Raw genomic sequence first — 12,284 nt, forward strand, 5'->3', positions numbered from 1 at the left:
AGATTTTTGGGAGGTAAACTTTGAACATATTTAAAATAGCTGATTTAAACTCTTTGTGTATTAAGTCAAAGTTCTTGGTTTCCTTGGGGACAGTTTCTATTAACTGCCCTTTTAACTGTGTATGTAGATCATACTTTGTTATTTCATTACATGCCTTACAATTTGTTAAAAACTAGATATTTTAAATAATGTAGCAACTCTGTAAATCAGAGTTTTCCTGCTCCCCCAGAGTTTATTCTTGTTGCTATTTGTTGTAGTTGCTTTTTTGTTTAGTTACCTCTTAATTAATTCTAGTAAGTCTTTTATGTTATTGTATATGGCCACTTAGGTCTCTGCTTGGTTAGTTTAATGGTGGGCAACTAATTGTGCTGAGACTTCCTTAAATACTTGCAGTCATTAAGTTCCCCTTCTTTGTTTAGGGCCTTTGTATGCATATTCTAGGGCCTTCAACACTCAGCCAGGCAGTTAACAATATTGCCATCACTTCCTGTATGCTCATTCTGACAGCCAGAAAGGTGAGAATTTAGGGCCTTTTCATGTCTTTTTTGAGCAGGCATATAACTTTATGTATGGCCTTCTAGATTCCCAGAAATGCGTGAGAGCTTTTCAAATTCCCCATGGACATCATCTACCCCAGCTTTTCCTTTTAGCTGTCTGGTTAACCTGTTGTTTGCCCCAACTGCCATCTACTACGTTGGGCAGCTATGGTGTTAAACAGTTGCCTCTTGCTTTTTTCAGTAAATGCCCCCAGGGAAAAGGTTGTTTGTACTGGGTAAGCTCAGCTCAATTAAAAACAGCCTTGTGAATGGAGTCTTTCAGGGAACCATCGGACAGGTGAATAATGACAATTTTCTGGGAGTGGGCCTTTGAAGTCCTTTCAACCCTATTCTGTTACTTCCAGTGGCTGCCAGACTGATTTTCATTGTGATTGCAGGCTGTTGGTTTTCAAGCTACTGAGGGGCTAGGGAGTGAGAGAGGGAGGAAGATAAATTAAAACTACCACAGAGCTTTCTGTTCTTACATATAAAGTCAGCCATTTTTCTTGAAGAAATGCTTCTTGGATTGCAACAAACCTTTGGTTAACTTTCAGAATTCTGATCAAGTTGTTTTGGACAGTTTTTGCCAGTGTTGTTATTGCTTTTATGGAAAAGAGCATTTTTGGAGGTCCTTGCTCTACCATTTTCACTGACGTTCTCCTGGATAAACTTACAGAAAACATCTGGTACATTCAGTGGATTATTAGTCAGCTTTAAATTAGATCAAGACATAAATTCAGTTATTTAAATCAGAAATATAATCAATAACACATTGGTTTAAATAACTGTCTGCCTTGACTTGATTAAAATTCATTTGGTTCAGAAAACAGCCTGCTTGTTTGAATGAAAAATTTTAAAACTATATTGGTTTGTAGCAAATAGCCTTGATTTGAAAAAATTGCCTGAAATTTATTTATAATATATTGACTTAAGTCTTACTGGCTTCTTATGTTATCTATATATTATTTGCTTATTTAAGGAGAAATTATCATAGCAAACTTGCAAAGATCCAAAAGGTCTAAGGATAAAAATACTTTCTGCTATTGGTATTCTAGCAAGTTTCCAATAGTTGCCCACGTGGTTATTTGGATTTATATAGACCAATGGTGCATCATGATGAATCTGAATTCTGAGTTATTTTATAAAGGTAATTAGGTTTAAAAAATTGAATAAACTGCCATACGCAAATATACATTTTAAAATCTCTGTGAATTTAGAGATTTATAATTTTGCGACAAATGAAAGGAACTCAGGAAATTTCACCCCAAAATATGACTCCTTCATATAAAGACTATTTTGAATTAATGGCCCTTATAGATCAATAGGCCTTGGAAAGGGGCTTTCCCTCTTTCTTCATTGAAAAACCAGACCCATCAAAAAGAACAATCTTCCCTTTCCTGTTATTTCAATATATTACAGGAAAGAAGAATGCAACCAGACCTGACCCAAATCATTTTAAATGTATACATTTCTCTCAGATTAACTTAATTTGTGAAGAGAATCATTTATAAGTCAATCTGTTTTCCCCCATCCATTCATTCTCCCAAATATCTATTCATCCTCCTTAGTAATCATTTATTGCCCCTAAACAGAATTACCTATGTTCTCCGTCTCTCCCTCCCCTCTAATTTGAGAGTATATAACTTTCTGGACCCCATTGGGATATTGTGTAACACTCTGTGATCTCTTCATGCACACAGTAAATAAATCTCTTTCTCTTATTAATCTGCCTTTTGTGAGCTGATCTTTCAGTGAACCTTCCTGGGCAGAGGGGAAGTGTCCCCTCATCCCCACACAACTATTTATTTGGCTTTTTCCTTTCTTTTTTTTTTTTTTAACCTGCCTCCTATGTGATGATTGTTTGGGTTTTAGACATTTAACTTCTCCTTTATAAAAATTCGTGTTTCTAATTAGGGAAGTCTTAGGTTCTCCCTTTCCTGTACTTAAGGAGACATTTATAGGAGGGCTTTTGTAATCTCTTTTCTACCATTAATGTGTTAGTTGACCATTTCTTGGATGGAGTTTATTATAGGAACCAGCTTTACAAATAAGACAGTTTCTGTCTTTGGAGTGAATCAAGTTTTCACAGAATAGTTTTATTCTGTTTTGGAGGAAATTCTTAGATACCTGTGCATATTAAATTCAATTACAAATACATAAAAAATATTCTTACCCTCCAAAGCCAAGTGAATTATTTTTAATTTTTATGCCATCTGGCAGACTACTAACAGTTTGAAAAACCTAGTAGAGAAATTTGTTGAGAAAATACAATGAATGGTTCATGGTATTATTCAGTTGTTTTCAAATAGAACGTTGGCTAATAATGTTGCTATACAGGAAAAATATTAATTTTTTAATGGCTGAGAAATAAAGAAAATGTAAATTACTTGTCAAATTTTAAAAATCAAGACTTTGAAATAATTTGGATTTCTGGCTTAAAAAAAAAGAAAGATCTTGAAACACTACTACATTCCTGCCTGGCACAATTGCAGTTGTCGTCTTTAAATCACATAAGCACTCTCTACTTTTCCAGTCTCTGTCACTTATTACAACTAAAAAATATTGTCTGCGTTTTCTCTTTGGTATTTGAGTATATGACCTCTACTGTTTTAACACTATTATATACCGATTTGTTAACGTGTGTTGGACATTTGTTATAGTAAATAACTTTTAAGAGGTGTTTTAGGTGCTGATTTAAGTTATTTTACATACATTGTCTTATTTCTCAAAACAGTTTCATGAAATAGATATAATTTTATCCCCATTTTTATGAATAAGGAAAACCGAAGTCTAGAAAGGTTAATTTGTTCAAGGTCACACAATTAGCTGAAGACTGACTTCAAACCCAGGCAGTCTTAATGCTGGAACCCATGTTCAACCACTGTGCCATTTTTGTTCAGTAAAGCACTATGAATATATTTATCAGCAAGCCAGTGACAGTTGTGTTTTCATTGGTGATATGTGTAAAAGTAGCCATAAGAGGCCAACATGTTGACTGATTTGGACCTGTGAAAACATTAACCTTGCCCTAGTGTATAGAGGCCCTCTGGATTCAAGAGCAGTTAAAGGGAGCAAAATTTGATAGTGAACACAGGGTTATTGATAGGAGAAAGCTTGGAAGTAAGTTTGTAGATAGGTGTTCTTGAAGATTGTTTCTAATGAAATATGCTATTTTCTCTGCTTGAAATAATTTTTTTCGTCTCCTTTTCATTCTGGCCCATCCAGAACTTACATGAACCATACTTGGCCATCAACAGGAGTCTTTTGTGCTTTTGTAGTACTGTAGTGCTTTTATGTATTCAAAAAGTGCCAAAACTGAGAGCACAAAAATGAATAAAGAATGGATTCTATAGTGAGGAAATCTCTTATCTTTATGTGTCATTTATTTTCCTGTTATTTAGAGGTTTGAATTAGTTTTTACTTTTTAAATATAGTCTCTACTAAGATACAAGCTTTAGTATATCGGGAGCTACTCCACAGTGATTATTATCTACTTCTTACAACCTGTCACATATTGTAAATGCACCTTCCTTTTAAAGATCCAAGTTTAGGAAATAGCAGAACATGAATATGTGCAATTTGAATTGTAATATTATATAACTTTTCATTCATAGGTTGTCCCAGTTTTGGTGCATCTCCTGTCTGCTATCAGCAGTGTTAGACTTTATATTCCTAAAGACCTTCGGCCAGTGGACAATAGACAGAGTGTTTTAAAATCAATCCAGGTATGTGTTAATTTTATAAATTAAATATAAAGTTTACATAATGTAAATACGATTTATAAAGAGCTAACTGAAATGGTTTAAGTATATTGCTTTCTTTCAGAAAAAGTATAAGTACTACCAATAATGGCAATTATTTTTCATAAAAATAGTGGCAGCAAAGCTGCATGTATATTTGTCCTCTCTTTGAATCCACCAACAAAGTGAGTTACTAAAGGAATACTCACAAGGGAAAACTGCACCATTAATCTTCACTATTATATGTTAAATATGTTCTGCTTTATTTATTATAAGTGAAAATAACTATAGACTGTATTAAAAGTTTTATGTATAAAAAAATATGCTGCCAGAACTTTTAACCGTTTTTGAATTTAGTTAATAAATAGTTGAAATCATTTTTTTCAATAGGAAAAATTATGACTTTCTAGAAAATTTAATTGTCCAGTAGAAAAAAGAAGTGACTTATTTAGTCAATAAACCTTTGAATAGTATCTGAGAAGACAAAGATAAACAGGATGTTCCATAGGTAGGCTTGCTGAAATAAATGATTCTCTTGACAGTTTTACAAAATTTTTATGTAGCTATAGATATAACTTCAGAAAATCACTATAGAAATTTTAAAAATTAATTGTTGGTAAATAAATATTTTAAGTTTATTGAAGTATAAAGTCCCACTGAAATTTTTTTCTAATATTTTCAAAATAGTGGCACAGTTTTGAGTTTTAATGGCACATTAGCCATTAAATTAGCATAAATAATGCCATTATTGTGAAAAAAACTGATTACTTTGTGCTTCTCAATTTGGTCAGTTTTCATTTTGCTAAATTTAAACTTAAATTGCAATGAAAGTTTCTTGAGGTCTGTTGGCAGATTTCAGGTGTATCTTTATTTGCCTTAAACATCACTGTGCCACATCTGGTGATGAGATATTTCAGCTTTGGCATTAGGTTTAGCAATACACTAACTCTCAGTTTTGCCTCATTATTTAAATAAGGTTAGACTGTTATTTTCCTTGGTCCTTCATAGGCCTTTTTCGTTGGTTGCCATTTATTAGGAAACCAGAGGAAGAAGAATCAGGAAAATGAGCCTGCTAATAGAACCCTTCACTTAATGACTAAAGAGTTCCCTTTTGCTACTTAATTATACCTTTTTAAACTTTAGAACTACAATTTCAGTGTTTTCTTTGTTCTCGAACTTTTTACCTGTGACTCAGTTTCTTTATATGTAAAAGTTATCCATGTTGTACTATATGCACTTAACAAAGATATCAGTCTCTTAAAACCCTGCATTATTTACATATTTAGGATGGTAATGTTCAAAATGACTTTGAACTCTTTACATTTATGTTTTTTATTAATGTGCTCCCACTCCCATACCCTAATTCCTAACCAGCCAAATCCTATCTTACCTTTAAGGCCTATCCAGGACCCTGAAAGTTTCCCAGCGTTTAGTGTTTACCAGCCTATAGTGAGCTATCCCTTCTCTGTACTCTTATGGTTATTATATTTAACCATTAATTATGTACCTGAAAAAAGTTAGCAGAAGGAATCAGGACCTTTTAAAAAGTTTAAATCTTCCAACTCAGTAGTGCTCTCTCTAGGAATCAACCCAGGGAAATAATCTGAAAATTGAAAATAGTTTACATATAACAGATGATCAATATAGGATTACTTATGATGGCAGGAAGTTACAGCAACCTAATATACAATAATGGATTTATTAGTAAGTTGTGCCACCTCCAGGACTATTGAATTGTGTAATACTAGACTTATTAGTAAATTATAATATATCCCTATATCAGTTAATTGTAGTAAAACATTAAAAAGGAATTTTAAAAAACAAATGCAGTGGGAAAATACCCTACAATTTAAATGAGAAAAAGAAAAAAGTATATGTGGGCCATCCTTTTTTTTATGTCCATGAGCATAGAAAAGAAATATTGATTTAGTTTACTCTTAACTAATTTTGTCTCTATAAGATGAAAAATAAATTTTACATATTTTGTTTTAGGAAGTTCAGAAACGTTTTCCTGATGGTGTTCCCTTATTAGATCCTATTGACGATATGGGCATTCAAGATCAAGGACTGAAAAAAGTCATTCAGAAAGTGGAGGCTTTTGAACATCGAATGTATTCTCATCCACTTCACAATGATCCAAATTTGGAAACTGTGTATACACTTTGTGAAAAGAAAGCTCAGGTATGGCAGAAACTTTTGTATTTTTTTAGTAGAATTCTGTGTATAAATGAATCTGTATTTTTCATTTTCTTGCACTATTGATTTTATCAGCTAAAACAGGAAAAACTACCAGCTCTGTAACCTGTCAATTCTTATCAGCAAGACAAGATAAAGTTCATTTGCTATAGCGTGGTATTTGATGTATGGTTTTTAAAAATGTTTTGCTTTTTAAAAATTGAGATATAATTCATATAACACTCTTTTAAAGTGTCCAATTCATTGGTTTTTATTAATAGTACATACACAGATATTTGCAACCATCGCCACTATCTAATTTCAGAACATTTTTATCACCCCCAAAAGAAACTTTATATCCATTAGCAATTACTGACTGCTTCCCCTATCCTTCAGCCTCAGGAAATCACAAATCTATTTTCTCTATATATGGATTTGCTTGTTCTGGACATTTCTTTTAAATAGAATCATACAATATGTGACATTTGTGTCTGCCTTTTTTCACGTAGTGTAATGTCTTCAAGGTTCATCCATGTTGTAGCATGAATCAGTACTTTATTCCTTTTATGACTGAATAATGTTCCATTGTATGGATATACAATATTTTGCTTATTTATTAATTGATGGATATTTGGTTTTCCCCCACTTTTTGGCTATTATGAATAATGCTGCTATGAATGTTTCTGTATAAGTTTTTGTGTGGACGTATGTTTTTATTTCTCATGAGTAGAATTGGGTAGGATTGCTGGGTCACATGGTAACTAATTTTTTGAGAAACTGCCAAAGTGTTTTCTATGGTGGCTATACCACCTTACATTCTGATCATCAGTTTATGAGAGTTCCAGTTTCTCCACGTCCTTACAAACACATGTTATTGTCTGTGTTTTTTATTATAGCCATCCTAGTAGTGTCAAGTAGTTGTAGTTCAGCTTTTTAGGGTAATTAGCTATAATATCTCACTGGTAAAAGCATTTTTATAAACATTATCTATAATGAATTTAGAAAAAGCTTTTTGAAGTGACCACATTCCTTCCCACTATCCACTTCTTTTCAACTAGAATCCTTTATACTCTACAAATCTCACTTCTTTCATGAAACTTATAACTCCTTGTACTTTCAACTTCTGTCGCATACTACCTTTACCCAATACATCTGTTTCACATCTCACAAACTGGATTTTAAGCTCCTTCGGGTCAGGTGTTTCGTTTCAACTTATTTACACTCTCAAAGTTGTCATCTTTATAAAGTAAATGCCCAGTATTGGTTGGATAAATACATGAGTAGAAATTCTTTTGGTTTAATAGAGGAATATGTTTAGTTCATAGTTATAAAGCACTCTCCCTTTCTGTTAATAGCTTTTTGCAAGCTAACATCAGGTGGCCCTGTACCTGGTGAAGCACAGTGGCTACGTGCTTAGTGAACACATAATACACTATGCTCGGTCCACCATTAAGTACTACCAGGCCCTCTCCAGGAAACTTGCCAGGTGCTTCTCAAGATGAGGAAACTGAGACACAAAAAGCTTTAGTTATTTCCACAAGTATCTAGTGATCCTGGCCTGTTCATACCTCACTGGCACCATTGCAGCCGCTCCCTGCCTGATTCCAACCACTTCACACATGGTCAGCCTTAAAGTTTCCACAGCACAAAAACAGGGAGACTTGCGCAAGGTTGAATGATGACAGGACAGCATCCTGGAAATGGTTGAAGACATTATTGAACTGCTTATATATACTGAAAAAAGGCATTAGTGTCTAGATGTAGGGGACAAATAAACTGCTTATAAAGACTCTGCAATAACACGGAAGAATGCTTATACATGAGCATTAGATGAACAAAGCAGGATCTGAAATTGATATGGGCCATGATTACAACTTGGCAAAAATAAAAATACACACTGGAAAAAAAGACTAAAAGGAAAACTTTAAGTGGTTGTGTTAGGGCAATGAGATTATAGTACCATGTTTCCCCAAAAATAAGACCTACCCGAAAATAAACCCTAGCAGGATTTCTAAGCATTTGCACGGTATAAGCCCTACCCCGAAAATAAGACCTAGTGATGGGCGTGGCTACGCAGCATATCTGCACAACCCGTGCATTTCGTCAAGGAGCAGTAAAGAAGATGAGCAGCCCTTCTCATCTGCCCCATGAGATCTCTATTGCTCGAGATGAGAGATTGGGGCCAATGGTTCTAAAGGAAATAGAGTCGCAAGAAATTCAGGATGGTATTCCGGGTTTGGAGAGTTATGATGATGTCCCAGAAGAAGACAACTTAACTACATTTGAATAAATGTAAATTGTTGTACTGTACTTAAAAAAAATAACACATCCCCTGAAAATAAGCCCTAGGGTGTCTTCTTGAGGAAAAATAAATATAAGACCCTGTCTTATTTTCGGGGAAACTCGGTAGATCTTTTTCATTCTTTTCCTCCCTTTCTCTCCCGTCCTCCCCATGGGACCCTCCTACCCCCGTCTGTAATGTGCTTTTTTTTGTTTTATGAAAGAAAAATACAAAGAATTAGCAATTTAGGGAAAAACAAGTCTTTTTATGGCCTCCTAGTGACTGCAGGACACATTTCATATCTCTTAGCCATGCCTAAGAAGCCTTCAAAATCTGCTCCCTTAGTTGTTAACATTTTAAGTGCTTATACCCTCTGACCCAACTTTTCCTATCTCTAGGAATTGAGACTACAAAGTGAGGCGGTACAGAGGCTATTCTTGTAGCATAATTTGAAACTGGAAATGAATATAAGCAACCTCAATGTTCATCAATAGGGAATTAGATATATGAAATATTCCTATCCACACATTGGACATTAACATGGGCATTAACAAAAATGAGGTAGATTCATATATACTCTTTGGAAAAGAAGTCCAAATGTATTAAGTGGAAAAGGAAGCTGATCTCACTTTTGTGGATAAAAGCCCCTATACCTAAGTATCCATGCATTTCAGTTATATACAGTTGTCCCTTAGTATTTGTAGGGGATTTTGGTTCCAGGGCCTCCTGTGGATGCCAAAATCCTCAGGTGCTCATGTCCGTGATCTGAAATATGTACTATTTGTATATAAACTATGTGCATCTTCCTATATCCTTTAAATCATTTCTAGTTTATTTATAATACCTAATACAATGTAAATGCTATGTAAATAGTTGTTATACTGTATTATTCAGGGAATAAGAACAAGAAAAAAAAGTCTCTGCATGTTCAGTACTGGCGCAATTTAATTTTCCCCAATATTTGTGATCCATGGTTGGTTGAATCACGGATGTGGAACCCATGGTTACGGAAGGCCAAATGTAAACATGTAGAAAAAGATCTCTAACAGCATTGTCCAATGCGAGCCACATATGTAATTTTAAATTTTTTAGTGGTCACATTAAAAAAAAATAAGTAGAAATAATTTTAGTATTTTTATTTAACCCAGTATATCCAAAATATCATTTCAGCATTTTTATATTCAAAATATAAAAATTGAGGAAAAAAATGTTAAATATTGGATTCTCTTACTCTACCTTGTAAACTTTATAAATCTCACCATGCTTAATACAGTGCTCTACTCTGCTCATGTAGGCATCCTCAGTCAAAGAAAACCCAGAAAAGAGAGAAGGCATGGTGGCTCATGCCTATAATCCCAGAACTTTGGGAGGCCGAGGCAGGAAGATCACTTGAGGCCAGGAGTTCAAGACCAGCCTGGGCCACATAGCGAGACCCCATCTCTACAGAAAATGTACAAATTATCTGGCATGGTGACACATACCTGTAGGCCTACCTACTTAGGAGGATCACTTGAGCCCAGGAGTTTGAGGCTACAGTGAGCTATGATTGTGCCATTGCACTCCAGCCTGGACAACAGAACAAGACCCCAGAGAGACAGGGTCTCACTCTGTCTCCCAAGCTAAAGTGCAGAGGCATCATCATCACTCACTGCAACCTCCAACTCCTGGGTTTAAGCAGTTCCCCAACCTCAGCCTCCCAGGTAGCTGGGACTACATGCACACACCACTATGCCTAGCCAATTTTCTGTTTTTGTAGAGATGGGGACTTGCCCTTGCTCAGTCTGGTCTCAAACTCCTGACCTCAAGCAGTTCTCCTGCCTCAGCCTCCCAAAGTGCTAGGATTACTTGCTTGAACCACCATGCCCAGCCAACACTGTCTCTTTAAAATAAAAGAAATTCTTTGTTTTTTTTTCTGATATGCCTGATAAGTCATGCTAGGATAACATGTGTCATGCTAGCATAGTTTTGTCTAGCATGGAAAACTTTGCTTCCTGTGACATGACATCATGACAATGCATCTGTTGATAGCAATATTAAAAACATCACTAAGAACTTGGATTCTAGAGTTTGTTAGCCTGGGTTTGAAGCCCATCTCTATCATTCAGTAGCTCTGTAATATTGACCAGCTTACTTAGTAATCTCTCTGCCTCAGTTTTCTCATCCGTAGAATGCAGATTTAATATTAGTTCCTTACTTGTTAGGATTGCTATTAGAATTAATGTAAACCATTAGAAATAGGGTACATAGGTAACTTGTGAGTAAGTATCACAAGTTACACAGGTTATCACAAGTATCACCTTTATCATTTCTCCTCCTCAATTGAAGCTTAATAGCAAAATTACAGATTCTTTGGGTTTCAGCTTCTTAAAACTTTTCCATCAGTGTTTTTCTGAACTTAAAGCCTCCACTTCAGGATAACATTGTTTTTGTGCTCTTGTACCACCATACATTTGTCACAGTTGGAAAATATATACTACTACTAATTAACTGAATTTAAAAACTCATCCACCCTAAAGGATGAACTTGAGATTTATTTTCATTTTAATTTTTCTCCTCTGTATCGAATAAAGGCCTATTCTCTTTGCTAAAGCTATTTCCAACTTAGGCAAAGAGAGGGAAGACTTTTCAGGGCATCATGCAGGAAATATAGTGAAGAGAAAAGATTCATATGCCCTCAACTTGCTTTCCCTGTTTCTCTAAGCTATGGCCTAATTCCCTACGGATGAAAAGCTGGAATTACTGAGATTGGTACTTTAGGAGAATGATTGATTATCCAATGAATTCTGCCTTGGGAGAGCCCATCTTAATTCAGCACTGAGTTTTTCTATCTACTCCAGCCTATCTTGTCTAACTCAGGGCTATCCAGTCTCAGTCCCCTTCTTGTAGCCCTCTCTCCTTACCCATCTTCATTTAAGCAGGAACCATGCCCTATTCTCCATCTTCATAAACCTTTTACAAGTTCTAATATCTCCCTACTCTGCCTCAAATTTTTCAAGTGGACATTTTATATTTTCTATGTACTTAACGTTTTAGGTATTATTTAATAATTTTTCAGATACAACATTACTCTTTTGTAATATCCTGGGAATGTATCTAAGAAGCTCCTGTATTTCACTCTCCTTGTCCCCTCAGCATTGAAGCTTTAACTGAGAAGTACGTTGTAAGGTGTCCTTAGAAAATATTGTTTGCTTTATTTCATGAATAAATCTCATTTTACATTGTTCACTTTATTATTGAACTTTCTTCATACTTTTATGTTTCTTAGATTGCAATAGATATTAAATCTGCAAAGCGAGAACTGAAGAAAGCAAGAACAGTCCTGCAAATGGATGAACTCAAATGTCGCAAACGTGTTTTAAGAAGGTTGGGATTTGCTACTTCTTCTGATGTCATAGAGATGAAAGGACGAGTGGCTTGTGAGATAAGCAGGTAAAATCTGCTTCTTCTAGAAATTTGATTTTAAAATGAGATACTAATTTTAAACAGAGGGTTGTCAGTCTTTTTTTTTTTTTTTTTTTTTGAGACAGAGTCTCACTTTGTTGCCCAGGCTAG

At 34.8% G+C, this 12,284-nt stretch overlaps 1 protein-coding gene across 1 annotated transcript in view; it reads left to right on the forward strand.

The window, feature by feature from the left end:
- Positions 1-12,284, forward strand: part of MTREX (Mtr4 exosome RNA helicase) — a 91,975-nt gene that overhangs the window by 59,908 nt on the left and 19,783 nt on the right. The window contains exons 20-22 of the mRNA XM_012775694.3: positions 4,151-4,261; positions 6,269-6,457; positions 11,998-12,161. Coding sequence (XP_012631148.1) covers positions 4,151-4,261; positions 6,269-6,457; positions 11,998-12,161 — 464 coding nt within the window. The remainder of the gene's footprint in view (positions 1-4,150; positions 4,262-6,268; positions 6,458-11,997; positions 12,162-12,284) is intronic.

Source organism: Microcebus murinus, chromosome 11 (genome assembly GCF_040939455.1).
Source record: "Microcebus murinus isolate Inina chromosome 11, M.murinus_Inina_mat1.0, whole genome shotgun sequence".
In the NCBI taxonomy this organism is placed as follows: domain Eukaryota; kingdom Metazoa; phylum Chordata; class Mammalia; order Primates; family Cheirogaleidae; genus Microcebus; species Microcebus murinus.